Raw genomic sequence first — 20,285 nt, forward strand, 5'->3', positions numbered from 1 at the left:
TTGTCTGTACACACCGGATTGGACAAATGTAACAACGAGTGTAAATGCCGACCCATAGGAGTGCTGTTTTCTTTCCGAGCCTCTTAAACCACACGGGTAAATTATGAGCGAAGAAAAAATAAGAAGACTGCCCCTCTCTGCGCCTAATCCACGACTAGATTCCATATTACCGGTAAATAAAAATAACAAAATCACAAAAAAATCCTTTACATTGTTCACATTATTATATGTACGAATTACTTAAGTGGTGTTTTTTTCCCGTGAAACTATATTAATCAAAACTAATTCAATGAATTATTTTTTATCAGGCATAACATGGAATACTGTTTAGTTTAACTGAGGGCTGCGTCATTGTAGTTTTTTTCCGGCACTCTCCAAAATGTCGGGAGAAGTGTATCTCCTGTGGCTGCTTTCGCTTTTAAAAACGGTGAGTTGAACGCGGTAATATGAAAGATGATGTTATATCGTTGTTCTTAATTGCTAAATGCGTTCGGTGTTGGTGGATTGCCCAGTTTAGTGTTACATTGATCGTTTTATTTCGCATCCTTTGGTTGCCGGGGCGCATAAATGACGTGGCTTGTCGACTCAAAATCTCGAAAACTCTTGTTGGTAATTAGGTGAATCTGTGCAAATCTTGTGATTTAGTACGAGAAAGATGTCCATTCCTTTCAGATCGAGTTATTTAACCAAGAAACGTCAAACTTAGGTCTTCAAGACAATTAAAGTGTTTGTCAAATTGTGTTGGAAACATCGTTTGGCAATGAGGAAGCGAGCACAAATTACCGTAGTTTAAAGGACTTCAAATTTAAATAACAAAGAATAACGAACCGACACCGGCGTGGTGACAGATTAATGCTATAACTAGATTGTTTAGAAGCAAATCTGCAAATTGGGAATTTCTCCATTGTGAGACAATTCTTATCTTCATATTCTCAGTATATAAATCAAATTTCCTATTGAAAATAATGACATCACCATTAATCCGTTTCAGCACCCCGCAAAACACCACCTTTTTTAGAAGAATAGAAGTACGTTGTCTAAATAAGTTACACAATCGATTTAGAAAGAAATAAACTTTTTTTTAATAAAGTTTAATTATGGTGCATAATGATGTATTCCTTTTAAAATATTCCGTTTCATCTTGTGCTTCCTTCTTCCAGCTGTCTGTGTATGGCTCCGAGTTGACTTCGGAGGCTTGCAGGGATGTGGGCTTCTCCAGTAACCTGCTGTGCAGTTCCTGTGACCTGCTCGGGGAGTTCGGCCTCACCAAGCTGCAGCCAGACTGCAGGCACTGCTGCCAGCAGGAAGCCCAGTTGGAATCGCGGAAGGTGACTATGCTACAATTCCTTCAACTAACAAACAAACAGAAAATGGCAACTCAGGGCAAATTTGAATTTTACATCCTTTATAATTTTAAGGAAGAAGTACATTTCGATCAACAAATCAGCTCACATATCAGTTTTTATTGCGTGTGTATATAAAATGAAGCCCATATATAGTTTCCTGTGCTTTTTTTCCCTCCTCCTGTTCACGGCACGGGTTGGTCCGTATTAGCAGTTAAATTTCAGTTAAATGGACAACATATATGCAAACATTATTTTCATATCTGTGAAAAATATATCATTTTCTATTATTTCTTTGGAAGTTGATGCACATTCATGCTCGGGGTGGTGAAACGTGCTGGATGAAAAAAAAAACGCTTCAAAGCTTGTTTGGTATCGGGAGAAATGAAACAAATCCCAGAAGGGGTAGAGAAAAAAAGCTCAACTTGTTTTGAATAATTGATTTTTCTTCAAGCCAAAGATCTTGGGAATCTTTTGAGATTTGATTTGAAGGCCTGTATCGCCCAGGCCGAAGACTGCGCTGCTGTGTTATCTAAAGTCGGTCTAATTTCTGCAAGCACACCTTCCAGATGTAGGGCAAAACATATGGTCCCTATTAAGATAATTAACGAGTTGCACACTCTTCAACAGACCCGAGGAAAAGATTGAACATCACTAGGCTGCCTTGGATGTATGTTTTTGTCCCTGGCTGCAAGGCTCGAGGCGTACCTTTTTAATGGCTGCATGGAGGTTCTACTTGGCTGCTTTTAATGAGGAAGTTATACTCTTAATGTGTTTAACTATTCAAAGCGTAGAGGCACAGGCTGTGTAACGAGTCATCTTTTGAAATGGGGACAAGTCTTGAATACCCAAATGGTGTGTTCTTAGCGCTAATCTTTCTCTCTGTATCGCTTCCATGGATTGTGGCTTGAAAGGCGTGAACGTTTGGATTTGAACAATTTCACAGAAATGCTTGCGCAAGAAAACATCTTTTGCGCCACTCACAAAAACGGAGGCTTTAAGTGTTTTCGGGTGAAATTGCAGCTTGAGCCCAAAACGCACTGGACTGAACACCCGTTTTTTACGCGAGATCTGTTACAGATGTAAAAAATCTGCAATTAAAAAAAATGCTTTTTCAACATCATTCTACCTCCTTTCTGCGTTTTTCAAAAACAATTAAAAATGCCATGTTGTATCAGATGAGCTTTCACCCTAAAAATTAAATTTACCGGGTATAAAGTATAAAGATTCACCCAGCCAAGCTGTACCAATGAAGTTTGTATTGTTCATGAATGTATTTTCTAATAATACCTAACTATGTTTATAAGGTCATAATGTACTAAATAGTGTAGCGTGCGGTTGCTTATCCCCAAATGCAATGTGAGGTTTCACAACAAAAATTACGTCTCCGGGTGTAAAACAAGGTCCAGTCTGCCCTTTTGGGAGTCATGTCATTTGCCATATGTAGAAAAACATCAAGTTTGTCCTCTGCAAAGAGGCAGCTGTGAGTCTCCCAATTTCCTCCCAACTTTCTTCACATTGCCACCGGAGGTTTGATGACAAAGCGACCATCTGTTGACTCGGTTGCATGTTCAGCCGCTCAGCTTAATGACTGCAAGCAGTCGCCAGGAGACGCTCGCAGGCCAGCCATGCTGCCACCGGCAGGGCACTCTTATCTCGGTGTGTGGGCAGTGCTGTGTTTGCGCGCTTCTCCTCATAAACCACCAGCTCATGTTGTATTTTCTTGACCGACAGCTCTACGCTGGGGCCATCCTGGAGGTGTGCGGATGAAAATTGGGGAGGTTCCCCCAAGTCCAAGGTGAGTTCTCTTTTGAAACGTTTCAGTGTCATACACACAGTGCAGTGAAAAACAATTTGCCCCCTTCCTGATTTCTGTGTAAATTAAATTGCCATTTGGAAACTGCATTTTTTCCCCCTTGGGTCGTCTCTGTGTGCTATTAAAATTGGTTTGATGAACTGAAGCCTTTGTGTGAGATAAATATACAAAGAACGCAGAAATCGGGAAGGAGGCCAATAGTTTTTCACGGCGCTGTAGTCGAATGTGAAGATTTGATGAAAAGCAGAGGAAGATGTCTTAGCTCAGATGCAGTATCAATCATTTGTTGCTGAGGATAAAGAATATATCCCTGTGAGTTTTGTTGTAGGCTCCCTGCATTTTTTCACGACGACCACTTATATTCAGATGCACGTTTTAAAAATGTTTATAATAAACGTGATGTTGACACTATTTGCGTTAGCCCGGTGCGTATTTTGTGTTAGCATCAAGCTAGGTGGTCTTGAATACCTCTTGTTTGCTTTTCAACCCCCAACTTGGAAGGTATTTGTCGAGGACCACCCACAGTCGACTCAATAACATTGTTATTGATCGTCAACTGCATCTGATTCCAAGACGGAACAGCTCGTGTCTCTTTGTGGGCCATTTGGCCACCGTTTGTTGACTTCGGCTGGAGCCGTCCTGTGTGCTCAACTGTCTCTTTGAGATGCGACCTTTTCAGGGGGCTTCGCTGCTGTCAACAATGAAATTCCTCGGTCCTAAATTAGAATGCCGAATAGATACGTGTTCGACCCGACCCTTATCGATATTTTTTTTAAATCTCTGCAGCTTTTGTCAAGGGTGACAAGCCGAAAATGTTCAAGGGTCTTCAGATCAAGGTGAGTGTTGATGACAAACTGTCACTTTTCACACTAAAATAGTCATGCCCCCATAGTAGGCGAGGAACACTGAAATCCTTTGGTAGAAACCAAGTTCCTGAGACTATTCTATGCATCTTTATTTTTGGATTGCTGACACTTGTTTTTTTTTTTTCCCCTCACCACCTACACTCTCTCAGTACGTGCGAGGCTCCGATCCTGTACTCAAGCTTTTGGACGATAACGGGAACATCACCGAGGAACTCAGCATCCTCAAGTGGAACACGGACAGCGTGGAAGAGTTTTTGAGTGAAAAATTAGAGCGGATATAAACACGGGTTCCAAATTCTTTTTTACAGTTAGAGGGACTGTTTAAAAACGTACACTCAAACCTTGATGGTTTACATCACTCATTTTGCCATATGGTTTTTTTGAGAATTCTGCCAGCCTTTTTTTCTCCCCCTAAGTGAAAACAGTTGGATTTGAAAACTAAAAGTAGTGGCATGAATTCAGATGAGATTTAAAAAAGAATGTGTGAAATGTAAATTTTTAGTTATGTGGATTGAATGTAGCATTCTTACATTGCTGCTAAATTATGTTTAGTCACAGATCCATGAACAAAACTGAAAGCATCACCGTGTGTTCTTTAGCTTTTCCTGTTTCTGATTTTCTTGTACACTTATTTTTATAATGCTTGAATTGCAGGTAGCTAGACAAGAGTTGTCGAAAGAAGGGATGGTTCCTAATTTCTGTCTACAGTAGAGGGTGTAGTCACGGGGCACGTTTATGAAGAGCTCACCGTAAACCAGTTTTGGGAAGTGCGCTCTGATGGGTTTTGTGTTCCTCAGCTTCATCAAACTCTCAGTGGAAATTGGAATTGTTATGGATGGTCGTCTTTTGAAACGCACGATTGAAGAGTTGAATAAGCAACAATAAAACAAAAGTCTTTCAGTTGTGTGTCTTTTGGACTCGTGTAGATCAGACCAGTGATCGTCAAAGTGCAAAACTGCCACTACCGGTCTGCAGGCTCCCTCTGGTGGTACAAAAAAAGACAATTGAATTTTCACGCGTGAATGAATGAATGAATGAATGGAACATTTTCATGATATACAATCGTACATTTTTTTTATTCAGTTACGTCATAATAGTCGCCGTGGCGTAATGACCTCAATTAGGAAAAGATATCCAAAATTCAAAGGATATGAAGATACAAGGACTCGTTTTTGTCCGACCAACAAACATTTCCAAGTGACATGGCATTTCATTCTTCGCCTGTGCATTTGTATTGCGGCTACGCCATCACTGGTTCAAACTTACAAATTTCCGCAGATGGATTTATTGAGACCAGTTTCAGATTCTGAATAAGGATCATGTCAATTGAATGAACAAATTGACATTATTATTCAAATAATTAAAAGGACCAAGCAGAGACACCAAACAACAGTCATTTAAAGAAAGGTTATGCCTCTCTCGCTTTAAAGCATACTCATGTACAGTATACTGTATTGTATGTATTTGGCAGTGATGGGAAGTAACAAAGTACAAACGTGTGTGATTTTCTGTCACCTGCCTTGTGCACTTCAACCGTCAAAAAAACGTATCACGTGTGATATTGACAAATAAATTGATTTTTTTAAATTTACATTTTATTTTGTCAAGTGGTTTCACGAAATGAAATTATCTGAATCCAGATACATTTTTAGTAGATATTACACCTTATTAAAATAATCGAGGATTTTATTTTTTGCAACCACTTGCCGAATTAAAATCGAGTAAATTCGTCACATTTTCCCGCACGTCTTTTTCAGTGTTCAGACGGATCAATAAAGGGTTCATTTTAATTATCTGCAAATTATGCAATGTCTCAGGCTTTGCGGAGTTTCATGTTAAGTTCGTGGAACTGTCGACACAAATATTCAGACGTCAATCGTTCATTTTTCAGAAACAAAAGATTTGTAATTCGTGTTAATGGATGGATGTTTAATGTTGCGCCACTGTGTCAACCAAATTCGGCCTGTGGCGACCCCTGATGGGACGAGCTGAACGTCACATCGACAGCAAATATTTCCCACGCGGTCCTAAAATGCATTGATGAACCATCCCTTGTGTTCACCGAGTATTTTCATCTCAGTTCGTGCTGTCCCTGCAGTCCATTTACGCACTGGCTCCGGGTGCTGCGTACGCGTCCAAGCCGCTCTTGCTCATCCCTCCCGGGAGTAGAATGTAAGCCACCTGGGTCTGCACACCGGTCGCCGACCACGCTCCACAGTTGCACGGCACCACGTAGGGGCTACCGTGCGACGGGTGGGTGTGCTGTCCAAGGCAAGCCAAACGCCCGACCACAGCTCCGGAGTGGTACCCGAAGGCGGGCGAGCTATAGCCGCGCAAAGGGGGCTGGAACTCGGCCATCCGATGTAGATGCCTCACGGGGGACGGCGCCATCAGAGTGGGGGGTTTATCCCCGTGGATGAGAAGGGGCGAGTCCACGGAGAATCCCTTCAAGGGCTCCACATGTGGGAAAGCGAGGCGCTCCGCCTGGAGGGGGATTTTGGGTTTGCGCCGGGGTCTGTACTTGTAGTCCGGGTGTTCTCGCATGTGTTGAGCCCGAAGCCTTTTGGCCTCGTCAATGTAAGGACGCTTCTCGGAATCGCTGAGTTTTTTCCATTCGGCGCCCAGCCTCTTGCTTATTTCCGAGTTGTGCATCTTTGGGTTGTCCTGAGCCATCTTGCGCCTCTGGCCCCTGGACCACACCATAAACGCGTTCATCGGTCTCTTGATGTGGTCTAGTGGTTTGGGCATTTCCAAATCCGACCACACATTCATTTAAAACAATTCAGGTCAACTTTTCCACAACCAAAAAAAAGGGAGAGAGAAGAGGAAAACACGTCATGGGCTTCTTTTAGGGCGTAATAAATCCGCAGTAAATATTTTCTGTGAGCCTGGATTGTTTGAATGACAAGTGTCGAGCCTCGTTGCAAGTTGGAAGCTTGTTATGGAAGAGACCAAGCATGTCAAGCTCTCATCTGTACTCCACTGTCACGGTGGGCCAAGCCAATGAGAAGAAGAGAGCACAGTAATCCCCCCACCCGCCACCCCCTCAAAAATGAATACAACATTTCTAAGACACCCCTCTTTCCCCCTCCCTTTTGACACTTTTAAAGCCTAACAAAATCTCTGATGAGACACATCCACTGGGAAAAAAAAATCATACAATGAATGACCACTCGACAGGGGCCAAAATATTTCGTAGGCCGACATTGTGATGCCATTTATGACAAGAGCTTTTACAAATATGCCTCTAGAAAAGTATTTCACATGTAATAGCGTGTTCTACATTTAAATACGGCGCTGCATTGAGATGCGAGTTTATTTTGTTCAGTGACCATACTGGCATCTCCAGACAAAATCTCTTTCACCGTCGAAATGAATGGAAATTCCATTCATCCGTTTCAGCCTGCCAAAGCAAATAAAGAAAATAGTACTCTATATTGTACTTGGAAAGGAACAACAAATTTACATAAAATATAACCGTTTGTGCATCACGAATACTGAAATTCATTGGAGCTCCTTCTGGTGTGCACAACCTCACCACCAGGAGGCAGTCTAATACAGTTATACAGACGCAACGGATGGCAATGTTTTTCGCATGGATAAAGAATACACGTCTGTGAGTGTTGTTATATTGCCTGTCTACATGTGTTGCTGCACTGTTTAAGGTGTCCACTGCCATCCATCCATGATCCGATCAGCTTATCTTCACAAGGGCCGCAGATGTGCTAAAGACCATCACATCCGTCCCAGGGCAGTTAGGTGGGATACACCCTGAACTGATTGCCAGCCAATCGCAAGGCACACATTGACATATTAATGTTCCATTAATCTACCATGCATGTTTTTGGAATGCGGGAGGAAACCAGAGTACCTGGAGAAAACCCACACAGGCACGGGTAGAACATGTAAACTACACACAGAAAGGGCAGAGCCCGGAATCGAACACTGGCCCTCCGGACCCTGAGGCGGACATCCTAACCAGTCGAGCACGTGCCACCCAGTGTGCATTGCATCGGTGCTATTTGTTAGCCCATCTAGGGCATTTCTCATGAGTTGGTTTTAAGCCTTTGAAAACTTCTGGAAATCAATTTAAAGTCTTTCCCACCATGCATTGCAGGTTCCGTGTATTCTACTAGGCAACAACTCTGAGAAGCATAACCCCCGCCACCCCCCTCCACCTCAACTCCTGCTAAATCAATATTAATCACAGCCATCATTTACTGGTCCCGAGAGTCTATATTGATTTATTTGATCCATTTTCATAATTATGATACCTTATCTGATCAAATATAAGCTTTAACCTCCTTGTATGTTATTGAAATGACATTGATGGAGCAATGTTTGAATTAGCAATGAAGTCAAACTGTCAGAAATTCAGCACACTACCTTGACGTTGGGGTGGAATTTGCCAAAAACATTCTAAAAATTGTTGATGATCACCAAAGGTACTCTGGCATCTTGTTTGCTGTCATGCGATATTTTCTATGTCAAATACAGTGCCTTGGCTCAATAAAGGTCAGGAAACATCGCAGTAGGACATCTTTCTTTCACTTTCTCCCCTAAATCAAAAGCCAGTGTTTCGGAAAGATCCAGCGGTGCAGCTTCACAGCAGAAGCAGTTGTGATAAGACCTTTTCAGCAGAAGGGCGGCGGGGATAAAGTGATGGACAGCGGGGGTCACCCAACTGATCAGTTTCCTCATTGCCAGGCTCTTGTCTACTGAAGCTGGAGGTTCCAAATCGCATCATCAGCGCATCTAAACACTGTCCATTCTCACACTGTTTTTAGACACCCGCTGAGATGAAACAAATGTAAAGAAAATCTATATATTTTTCTAAGTGGTATTTATCATTAAAACCATCACTACGATGCAAAAAACACAATAAAACAGCACACGACTGTGCCAATTCTCCATGTGGAGCACAAAAACGATAAACATGTAAATAGAGCACATCATCGCACACCAGAGCCGCGGATTATTGAGTAACCGGTGCAATTCATACAACAGGTATTTGAACGCCAACGTAGCAACACATATAGACGAGCAATGTAGCAATACTCAGGGGCATATATTCTTTATCCTTTGCAAAAATCAATACCGATACTGCAGCTTGCTGAGTCATTTACAGTAGTTGCAAAGCTCTTCTTTTTATTGAGTCTGTATATGCGTATTATCTTTCTGTCCCCGACGGCCAAGTCGTGTACACTTGTTGTTGCCAAATTAGATTCACATGGCAACACGCAGATGCTGAAATCTGATTGGACGCAGAAAAAAAACTCTCATCCACACACGAACTAGAAGCAGCCAAAAGTAATGCTACAAAATGAATCAGACTATAATGAATACAGTTTCATGGAACAAATATAAGAATTTAGGTTTGAAATGTTAAATGCCAATGCTTCTAATAGTGTTTAAGCCAGCAGCTCGAACTATAAATTGGACTATGTGCTACTGTGTATTTGGTCTGACTTCTAAGAAAGGGCAGCAGGGAAGGGCGGCATCGGGGGTGTTGTAGCTTGAAATGGGTAATAAGAAAAAGTGCCAGCCGCACAAAATGTCGGTAGTAATCCGGTTATCCGCAGGCTCTCAAGATACTGGCCCATCTCCTTGGGAAGTCTGTCTTTTCTTCTTATGTCAAAACTGTCATCCATGCACTCAGGTGGATTATGGAGTTACGGTGGAGAAAGAAACGGACAGGTAAACGGGCTTTGAATTTGTTGTGATTTTTTTTTTTGCTTTCTGAAAACTGTTAATGAACCAAGGCAAAACTTTCTAGATAACTGAAAAGTTCCATCATAGTTGCTCGTAATTCTTTTGGTGTTCCCGCTCCTCAAATAATCAAATCTAATCCCCAGAAATGCATTCATGGCTAACAAGGCTTTTTTTGACACTCCTGAGTCGTCCATTAGGCAATATTTTAGGAGGAAAATCCCCAAATATCTACAGTGCTCTTAGGGAGGGATTTCACTAAACCATGTACTTATTCTCGTGATACTTAAGAAAAGTCAAGCTTTTTTTTAATAGCTTTCCTCCTGACACTTTGACAGTGGAATATGCTTTGGTTGACCCTGTGGCGGTAGACAGAGATGGGGGGAGGGGGGGAGTGGAAAATAGATCTTTAGCCAACAAATCATTTCATAAGACCTCCAAATTAATACGCTTCCTCCAGGGCTGGGAGGATAAACCTGAGCGCCATGTTACCGTGCTGGTCCCTATCAGCTTGTTTGCAACACTAGCAAAGTCAGCAGTGAATGATGTACATTTACAAGCGACTTTTGTGCCAACACAGCAGCAGATTAAAAATATATTATAGCGTAAATCAAGTGCTGTTTGGAAAGTGGACAGTATTGGCTACGATAGATGGGAAGGTTGTGTAAATAGACCTCTCTCACCCCCCCAAAATTTTTTTTAAAAAATAACTCTCTCACACGTCAAAGAACTATTTATGAATCTCATGCCCCAAAAAGAGTCACACATGCACCGAGAAAACACTCTTGCAGACCAAAAGGCTCTCACACACAACCGAAACCCTCTCACATTGGAAAATCTCTTACACCCCAAAAGGCCCCTACCCCGCACCCCCCCGAAAAAAATTTAATCCCCATGGGGGTCGCCGTTAATGTTGAATCCTGCCTTTGCACACAACCTACAGCAAAAAAATGTACGCACACCACAAACCAGAAACCCAGAGACAACACCAGAAACAAAACAACAGTCACAGATCACCCCCCAAAAAATCTCATGCATACCGAAAAACAATTCTAACCTGGCAACAAAAAAGTCACTGAGAATAAAAACTTTCAAACACAGGAAAAACTCTCACACCCATCAGAAAAACTCACTCACACAAAAAAACTCTCTTACAAACACATCAAGTCAGTTCATATTCACCAAACTCTCACACCCATCAGAAAAACTCACTCACACAAAAAAACTCTCTTACAAACACATCAAGTCAGTTCATATTCACCAAAATCTCCTCGCATTATACGGCACCTCATAATTATCAGTTATCAACATGTGTGCTACATAATTCAAGAATAGGACCCCTTTGCCCCTGTTATAAGTGGCTGGCCTTAAGACATTCTAGAAATGTAAAATCACATCTGAAGTCATCACACGAAGCCACCATACAAATGACAGAGCCCAGAGCAACTAAGAAGCTTATGGAAATAACGTTATTCCCCCGTGTGCTCAAGATATGCTTGCTGCAACAGCAAAGGGAATAGACTGCTATTTACCAACTTATCTCATGGCTCTTATGGAGGCCAGAGGGAGAAAAACACAGATAGACAGCCAGAAAGGCTTTACACAACATATTTGCCATTCGACTGAGCCCCAGAGCTGGAATTAAGTATTAGTGCTGCTGATAGAAGAACTAGGTGGTCTAACTACCATTCGGTCCTCCAAACTGTTCTACTCTGACGTGTCAAACCACATTTAATCAACTGAATGTTGAAATGTAAATAGCACTGTAAAAACATCACAGCATACAGTAGTCTTGTGTAAGAGATGCTCCGGTACAGCCTGGAGTGGTGGCCAGACAGTCACAGGAAACATACAGGAGACAACTATCCACAGCCGCATTTTGAGTCATCAAATCAAACTAACATGCATCTTTTGGAATGTGGGAGGAAACTGGAGTACCTACAGGAAAAAAACACAAGCTCGGGGAACACAACACAAGCTCGGGGAACACATGCAAACTCCACGTTGGAACGCCAGCATGCTTCTTCGAATTCAGAACTGTTAAGCGAGCTGTGAATTATTCGTGCAAAATTAAAGAAATAACTATGGGCTCGTCCGGGATTTGAACCCGGGACCTCTCGCACCCAAAGCGAGAATCATACCCCTAGACCAACGAGCCACATTAACATGATAAAATATTTTAGTTATTAATTATAAACATTATGGCGTAAATGCTCTCGAAGTAAAAAAACGCTGGCCGAAATAGACTTCTGACAGTTAAAAAATCATTCACTTTTTTTTATCATGACAGTCTTTATCATGATTGTTGTTATTGTTATGGTCGTTGGCTGCTAAATAAAATCAGTGCCAGAAATGGACCTCTGACAGTAAAAAAAAAGATATGATTCTTTGTTTCTTTTTTATGGGCAGGAATGGGCTTCAATAAATAAGCCCCCCTTGACTTTTCCACATTTGATATGGCGGTGACGTCGACGTACGTATCCAATGCTTTCTCCGCCTCGGTCGCGCGGTGCATTGTGGTCCGTCGGTATGTTTGCTTGAAGGAAGCCGTGTGCACCGGAATCTGAAGAATTTGAGGTGTCCGCCAAGCTAAACCGTTCTTCTCCATCGTTGCTTCTTGCTCCTCTCTAATTTTTCCGTAATCAATTTCCTAGTGGACGCTTAAGGTAATGTTTAATCTTTAAATAAGCTCATCACATTTTAGAAAATTATTCACATAAAACTTGACTCGGCTCGCTGTAGCTAGTTGGCTAAAATTAGCATCGTGAGTTAAACACACGAGTAGCTAATCAGCTATTTAATGAGAAATTTATCCATAATGCTACGAATGCTAAGTTAACCGCATTGATTTTCAGCTCTCCATCAGCTTTTGGGGATGAGACCAGGATTCAAATGTTTTATTTTTTCGCGGCCGTCACCCATCAGCCACGTTCCACACCCACTTGAGCATTTACCGTTATAAAGTTAGCGTCTACGGTATTCGACGCTATCATTACAAATGGTGCAAATTTCCGCACTTGAAAACGATTGTTAAATTACGTGTACCCTATGTACTGTTAAATGCAGTTGTTGAAGTCTGGAGCTATCAATTGTTTGGTCTAATAATGACTTTGCTGGCTTTCCTGTATGACTTTTAAGATCTCCTTTATCCTTTATTTGTCCCTTAATAAGCTTTGAAGTACAGTCGAAAAACAGTCAGCGTTTGGTGCGGGAGTCACCGTCTAGAGTACAACCTTAAGAGTAGAAACATTGTTTTCTTGTCATACTATTCCATCGAGTTTACCAACACCAAACGTGTCGCCTTTACATGTATTGAATGCCAGAAGAGTTATTCGTCAATGTTTAGACCGAAACTGCGAAATTCGACGTGAAACTACTTTGACAGCGCGTAATAATAGCCGACAAAGCATAACACAAGCTGTAATGTAGCTCACACAGGAAACGAAGCAGATCATGTTTTTTTTGTGTCGGGTGACATTTGAGCTCTCACACAAAGCAAACCAGACTTCCTGTCTCTCACGCTACCAAGGGTTGGAAGCATTCAGGCATGAGAATTTAGCACTACAATTGCCATTACAAAAAGGATTTGCAAAGGCATTGAAGTTTTTTGGGGGGGAGGCGATGAAACGTGTTGTCTGTCCTTCCAGGAGCAGTGAGGAAAAATCATGTCGCACGGTGACAAAATTAAGGTAAGTCACAAGACATACTTCACACCTTTATGTGCATTCATTTTGTGATTGCTTATAATGCCGAGGTTTGAGGAAGTCCATAAGTCTCAAATCTTACCTTCAAGTTTCAAGCAAGTCCCAAATTACTGTGGCAAAAGTCAAAACTCAGCTAAATTTCAAGCAAGTCACAAGTCAAGCGTGTGTATTTGCGTGTGTGTTTCCGTTGTCAACTTTGACTTGCAGTCTCTTAAGCATTCACGATGACAACTTGACAAAATTCTACCAAAGTCAGGTTGCAACAATAATGTTAACAGGTCTATCAATATCTTAATCACTTCGAATTGTCTGTGGGGGGGGGGCATGAACTGCACTTCTTTAGCACTGAACTTTTCGAGATGCAATATAAATGAATGGATAAAATATGCACGTCTAGAAAAAAATATATAGCCTATTGACTGACCGAAATGAAGATGGTTGAAGTTGTTTGGCATAGTTGTCGCTTATCTTTTGTTAGTTTTAGTCAAGCAAGTCCTAGATGAATGACATCAATATTTAGTGTTGTGACGACTTTTTGGGCAAAGCGCTGAAACGAGGTCTTGTGGTAGTAGTGTGCAAGCATTCATCTTTTGCCACTCATTAACAGAGATTTAGCCAGTAACAACTACCTCATATCTCAAAAATCACCAATTAAGCTTCTTTGTTGCTTGTATATTGGTTTTTCTTTCTACAGCAAGGCCAGTTCACTAACCCTGAGACACCAGGGTATGTGGGATTCGCCAACCTGCCCAATCAGGTTCATCGCAAGTCCGTCAAAAAGGGCTTTGAGTTCACGCTTATGGTTGTCGGTAGGTTTCTGACCCTGTCTTCATAATGTTCAGATTTTGCGCTCAATTGTATTTACTTTCATTCATTTGACATGGGATTATTTTATTTCTGGAAAAAAATACTTCACCGCAAAACGCTGCTGTGTTGAGCTTTTCTTAATGCATAAGTGTAACGTGTGCGCATTGGACGTGGCATATCAGTGTAGTTGTTCAGCTGCAGTCTGCAACAGTGTAAACTCCTGATGGGAGGGCTGTGACTTACCCCCACCTTCTCTTGAGAAAGGGGGAGGGTGGAAGCTCTCGGCACACTGCTCATCCTTTTTTTTCCCCCTTTAAAATAAACCCGGAGTGGAATGTGGCTTGTGTGCCTGCAGCGATTGTGACAGACAGTGAACAAAGCCAATGGCACCAATTTAGTGCAATCGCTCATATAAGCTTCCACATCGAATGAGGGCGCCCTTTGTTAGCGTGCACTTGATTTATTCAATGCTAAACAATACATTGCTGTCATTATTGCTAGTCCTTTATTTCCCTCAAACTGATTCGTATAGCAGCTTCAAGTATAGCGGGATTAATCATCCGATAGCGCACGCAAAGAAACGGTGAAGTCAATTTTGGCATCATGTCAATAGGTGTCCTCAAATGTATTTTTTGTTGTTGTTACTATCTGCACAACTGGTTTGCACCAAGTCCAGGGATGACTTAGCTGTTTGTGTGGGTATTTAATTTTGTTTGTGGCAAAAGGTGAATCTGGACTTGGGAAATCCACCCTGATCAACAGTCTGTTCCTGACTGACCTCTATCCCGAGAGGATCATCCCGGGGGCAGCAGGTAGAACGCCAGCACGGACACACACACACACACTTTGTCATGTTGCTGAGCTTCATGCGGTCGCCTTCCCGTCCTTCTCTAAACAGAGAAAATCGAGAGGACGGTTCAGATCGAGGCATCCACTGTGGAAATCGAGGAGCGGGGCGTAAAGTTGCGTCTCACTGTGGTCGACACTCCGGGATATGGAGACGCCATCAATAGCCAGGACTGGTATGAAATTCGGCTTGCACAACTTCAGGGCGGTCGCACCCGAAATGTCACAAATTGTGATTTTTTTGAGAAGAATGAACAGTTGGACATGAGATGAAAGATGAAACGAAGTGAACTTGTCAAGGCTGTCGTGCATTTTGAGTTCATCCTACACTTCAGGAATTCACAGGCAGCTACTACGGGAGCAGGAAATGTAACTTTTTTTTTTTTCTTGGACCAGTTTCAGCACCATCATCAGCTACATTGACGATCAATTCGAACGCTACCTCCACGATGAGAGCGGTCTAAATCGCCGCCACATCGTCGACAACAGAGTTCACTGCTGCTTCTATTTCATCTCTCCGCTCGGCCACGGGTGAGTCCGGCCGGCAACCCCCCCATCCCCCCCCCCCCCCCCATTTTGCTTAACAGAACAGCGTTCATCGCTATATATTCTGTACTCTTTTTACTGACACGCCCGCTTGTTTCCTGCTCCTCCCAGCTTGAAACCCCTGGACGTTCAGTTCATGAAGGCCATCCACAATAAGGTCAATGTGGTTCCTGTCATCGCCAAGGCGGACACGCTCACCCTCAGAGAGAGAGAGAGGCTCAAGCGCAGAGTGAGTTCCGCACTATTCATCGTTACGCTTGCCCGTTCCCACGATCATGTGCTTGAGTCTTCGGGCATCTCACCCGATCATTTTGTTCATCTCTGCAGTTGCCTTCCTCACCGCAGCCCATGATTCAGATTTTGGGACAGATTCCCGACCAAAATGAAAGTAGAAAATCGTTTTATTGACAAACGTATTTGCTTTAGTGGGCCACATAAAATGTTGTGGTATTGCGGGTCCGTGATGGGTGTACTCGGTTGTAGCGGAGAATTACTCGACTTCTGTAAGTTTGTCTCGGTGCCAACTCAAATCGGCGCAATTTTCAGAAAAGCCACTTTATTGAACCTGAGGACCAGGAACTGCACCCGTCCTCAAATGCTGCGACAAATCGCTCAATCCTCATCTTTTATGCATGACTTTGATCAGATCCTTGATGAAATTGATGAACACGGCATCAAGATTTACCACCTGCCCGACGCCGAGTCGGATGAGGATGAAGACTTTAAAGAGCAAACCAGGATCCTCAAGGTAAGCCGGGGTTTCGGCGATGATCCCGATGAACGTGTGTGTCATAAACAAAAGCATCGGGGAGTGTGTTCTTTAGCCGCCACGTGCCCTGATACGAGTGGGCGCTCTTTCCCAGGCTAGCATCCCTTTTGCGGTGGTGGGCTCCAACCAGCAGATTGAGGCCAAGGGGAAGAAGGTGCGGGGCCGCCTGTACCCCTGGGGAGTGGTGGAGGTGGAGAACCCCGAGCACAACGACTTCCTCAAGCTGCGCACGATGCTGATGTGAGCGCGGCCGCCTCTCACAAATCCTCTTTAAAACGTGCCCGATTGCGAGAACAAAAGCGGGGACGCTCAAAAGGCTGTCCCAAATGTTTTTCAATCCGTCCTAATTAGTTGAGATGTGCCCGTATGTCAGCATTTTCCCCAACTCTGCAGAACCCACATGCAGGATCTACAGGAAGTGACCCAGGACCTGCACTACGAGAACTTCCGCTCGGATCGCCTGAAGCGCAGCGGCAGGTTGTCCTCCCATGGTTACGTTCTGCCTCTTTCCCCTGCGTACGTACGACCTGTCTGTCCGCTTGCTTCACTGCACCCCCCAAAACCCCCCACCCTCCAGCTTCAGAAAAAAACAAACAAAACACTGTTATATTTGCATTGCGATATCATAAAACACACCCACGAAATTGACATTTGGCTCCACACATAGACACAAATTTTGAAGAACTGTCGGTTTCTATTTATGTATAAAATACTTCTTAACCTTCCTGGTATTTCCTGTAGTGTCAGTTGTAGTTCTAACTCGTCGTTTTACATGTCGGCCGCGTTGGCAAGGAGGAAGTCCAACAGCTGACCCATTGAGAGTGGGCGTCACGCGACATCTGGGCTGGGCTTTTACTCAACAGTATTTTATCTTCTTCAATTGATTGTAAATAAGGAGGAAATGTTAACAAAATTAAGCATTTAGCAAATAGGTTTCACATTTTAAAATTAATTGACATTTGACGTGGTGAAATTGCTGTTTTTGGGGTTTACAAATATTTGGGTAATTTATTACAATTAAAATGAAATGTATGTCAAATTTTAAAAAATGAATTGCTTTTAAATATATAAATGAGCAATTCTACATAAAATACAAAATAAATATTATTTTCCAGTTAGTTTTTGACACAATTGTCTAATTTAAATCAATAAAAATCAGAATGGATTCTTTTATGACAATTTCTAAACATTTTACCAAAAAATAAAAATGGTAGATTAATCCATTTAAAATTGTATTCAGATATAGATGGCTAGTTTGGGACAATTTTTTGGGGGCCATCCTTGGTGTCTGTGGTTAGTTGCTGCTTTGTCAAAAGCGCACGGATTTGTGCAGGATTGCCACGGTGTTCTTTTTAACAAATCCTCCTCCTCAAAATAGCCCCCAAAAGTTGTTTTCAGTTGTCCGCTCGAAAGCCAATCCAGGATGACGGACTGATTTTATTGGCCTTCGCCATCTGCGCTATGGCGGCCTTCTGCTCTTGATTTGTCCAATGCCGTGAGTCGAATATTGGAGGTACTGTTTTTGTCCAGTTTATCTTCCAAGTGGGGGTGGTCTTGCTGTTCCCCCACCACCCCTCTGACTTTCACACCTCCCCACTGCCTTTCTTCCAACCTCACTGCTTTCATCTTTTTTGTAGATAGACGCTCACTTTCCTATCGCAGACAACTTGACTAACCCCCTTTTTCCAATTTTCTCAATGTGGCTTTTCTCATGTTTGCCTCGTAAATCGCTGCACTCCTGCCATATAAATCTCACACAGAATCAAATTTCCTAACCAATGCACATCACTTCCACTAAAAACTTGACACTATTGGATTATAACCCCCCCCCTTTTTGGGGGGGTTTATTCACATGATCACAAAATGAAGAAGAAAGGCTTTTGGATGAAATTTCAGAATGAAGGAATGTCCACTTGTATGTCTCTCAGTTGCTCCACCCATGTCTGACAGTCGAAGATCAGTCGCCGCTGCTGTCACAGTGGACAGAAGTCTACCCCTCCCCCCTAACCCCCGTTCAAGTGCCAGGTTTTCGCAATATTGAAAAATAGACTAAGATAAATCATTTCAAAACTTTTTCGATCATGACTGGGAGTTGTAACCTGCACAGCCTGGTTGAAAAATCGTTTTTGACTGTGGAAGTTAAATTATAGCCCCCCCCCCTCTCTAGCTTCCGCCCAGGGTTTGAACAGGGCATGTAGACTCTCGACTGAAATACTGAAATGTTGAAGATTTTAGACCCGCAAGAGAAGTTTAGCAAAGTTAAAAAATATCAAAGTTCGATTTGAGGTTCTTCCTGAGATTTCACCCAGAAGCCGAGTAACGCTATCGATTTGTGAGTAGTTACACAATAGAAGAAAAGAAACCAAGTAACATTTCAGTAATGATGTCCTGCTGTGTGACTGCTGCAGAAAGGGTCCCGAACCGGAGGAAATGGACAAGGATATGATTTTGCAAGAGAAGGAGGCGGAGGTGGGTGGTGCCAACTCAAACTGTGTATTGGTCAATCTCAGACATGTTCAATTTTCAGTTGTTGGTTTTCATACTTAAAGTCTCCATGGGTTTAGATAGCATAAAATTAGCAAATCCGTAGTTGGCCATCAGCTTAAAACCACGTGATCGGACGTGAATTCCAATATCCTTGTTTGTCTGTATAATGTTGCATGTCTTCCAGTTGAGACGAATGCAGGAGATGATCGCCAAGATGCAGGCCCAGATGCAGAAGCAGGGTGATGGAGAGGGAGACGTTTGAAAAGATGAAGTGAGTGAGATCACAGTTAAATTCCCCTCGCCCATGTCATGGTTGGGACTCCGTACAGAAGTGTTGATTTTTGGGTGGTTTTTCAATTTTGTATTGAAGGTTACTTGTGGCATCAATTTGACTTTGATGGGAGACAAAGGAGGACAGCTTGAGGACAGCAGCCATGTGCTTCTTGTTCATTCATTCCCACTTGGGATCAGGTTTGCTGATAAATATAGTAAAATATATTCAGTGTTAAAATGAATAAGTATATATCCTCAGTTTTATCCATACACTCTTAACCCTTCACATTTGCCAGTCATCATCAAACGACCCTTGAATTTTAAGTGGCATCTACAGTTTCACAAAAACCATCTCTTACCCGTTCATTTTTTTTCCATTGACAAATTTGACATAGGGTGGCTAAATTCTTCCAGTGTGTTTGTACCTAAATGTTAAGATCCTGCTCATATTTTCTCTTTGAAAGAGCTTCAGAGCCAGAAACACATGTAATTGTCTGAATATTTTTTTGTGAGGGTGAAGAAGTACCGGTACTTTGTTTACCCCAAGTTAAAAAAAAAGTGTGCCATGAACTGTTACTGATGTTGTTACCCTCATCCATGCTATGTTACCTCCATACATTTGAAGTTGTCTTTTCTGTGAAGTTGGCATGGAAGGAGTGGCCGAAGTCATTTTGAGTTGGACAAACGGTTACAAGTTTAGAAATGAAGGACATTGTTCAAATTCAAGGCGAAAACTTTTCACGTTCAAGGTGATCTGTCATTCATGCCCATTCTTCCCTCACCAGCCAAACTGTGATCTCCAACATTCCTCTTTGAGCTGTTTTTAGCCACTATTAATGCACCAAATATGGTTCTTGATGTACAATGTTGTAATAAAAGTTTTATTCTCAAATGTGTTTGGGATTTCGTGTTCCTGTTGGAAAAGAAGAAGTCATTTGTTTTCATTCAATTTATTACGTTTCAGTCTAACAGGTATACCCAACGTGCTAACTTCCATGGCTTTTTTTTGTCTTAAATACTCTTCGCTCTCAAAGAAAAAACTGTAAAAATATTTATTAACTACGTAAAAGAGCTCTGTGGAGGGAGGGGATGAGGACTGGGCAGGTTGTAAAAGCAGAA

The 20,285-nt window shown here is 42.3% G+C and overlaps 3 protein-coding genes and 1 non-coding gene across 5 annotated transcripts; 2 read left to right on the top strand and 2 right to left on the bottom strand.

Moving 5' to 3' along the window:
- Positions 1-302: 302 nt before the first annotated feature.
- Positions 303-4,925, top strand: selenof (selenoprotein F). Its single transcript, XM_052088221.1, has 5 exons — positions 303-427; positions 1,161-1,328; positions 3,078-3,141; positions 3,946-3,995; positions 4,175-4,925. Exons 1-5 carry the CDS (start codon positions 380-382, stop codon positions 4,304-4,306), a joined length of 462 nt encoding a protein of 153 aa, XP_051944181.1. The 5' UTR covers positions 303-379; the 3' UTR covers positions 4,307-4,925.
- Positions 4,926-5,610: 685 nt separating this feature from the next.
- LOC127616568 (transcription factor Sox-14) lies at positions 5,611-7,201 on the bottom strand. The gene has a single exon (XM_052088227.1). It carries the CDS (start codon positions 6,795-6,797, stop codon positions 6,129-6,131), a length of 669 nt encoding a protein of 222 aa, XP_051944187.1. The 5' UTR covers positions 6,798-7,201; the 3' UTR covers positions 5,611-6,128.
- Positions 7,202-11,820: 4,619 nt separating this feature from the next.
- Positions 11,821-11,892, bottom strand: trnap-ugg (transfer RNA proline (anticodon UGG)). The gene has a single exon. It is a non-coding gene; the product is annotated as a tRNA-Pro (tRNA).
- A 339-nt stretch (positions 11,893-12,231) lies between these two features.
- septin2 (septin 2) lies at positions 12,232-20,058 on the top strand. Of its 2 annotated transcripts, none has more exons than XM_052087097.1 (13): positions 12,232-12,400; positions 13,382-13,423; positions 14,133-14,247; positions 14,971-15,057; positions 15,144-15,267; positions 15,488-15,622; positions 15,749-15,866; positions 16,284-16,385; positions 16,501-16,646; positions 16,800-16,922; positions 18,815-18,875; positions 19,078-19,164; positions 19,264-20,058. In XM_052087097.1, exons 2-12 carry the CDS (start codon positions 13,400-13,402, stop codon positions 19,153-19,155), a joined length of 1,113 nt encoding a protein of 370 aa, XP_051943057.1. In that variant the 5' UTR covers positions 12,232-12,400; positions 13,382-13,399; the 3' UTR covers positions 19,156-19,164; positions 19,264-20,058. The 2 variants fall into 2 exon arrangements, with proteins under 2 accessions (XP_051943057.1, XP_051943058.1); XM_052087098.1 differs by having other exon boundaries at positions 16,800-16,883.
- Positions 20,059-20,285: the final 227 nt, after the last annotated feature.

The sequence above is a fragment of the Hippocampus zosterae genome, chromosome 15 (assembly GCF_025434085.1).
Source record: "Hippocampus zosterae strain Florida chromosome 15, ASM2543408v3, whole genome shotgun sequence".
Lineage (NCBI taxonomy): Eukaryota > Metazoa > Chordata > Actinopteri > Syngnathiformes > Syngnathidae > Hippocampus > Hippocampus zosterae.

Bases quoted from the DNA above. Each gene is read 5' to 3' on its own strand.
- LOC127616568 (XM_052088227.1), bottom strand. From the start codon at position 6,797: ATGAATGTGTGGTCGGATTTGGAAATGCCCAAACCACTAGACCACATC.
- septin2 (XM_052087097.1), top strand. From the start codon at position 13,400: ATGTCGCACGGTGACAAAATTAAG. The intron at 15,623-15,748 runs GTGAGTCCGGCC...TGCTCCTCCCAG, and splicing joins ATCTCTCCGCTCGGCCACGG to CTTGAAACCCCTGGACGTTC. The intron at 16,923-18,814 runs GTACGTACGACC...TGACTGCTGCAG, and splicing joins GTTCTGCCTCTTTCCCCTGC to AAAGGGTCCCGAACCGGAGG.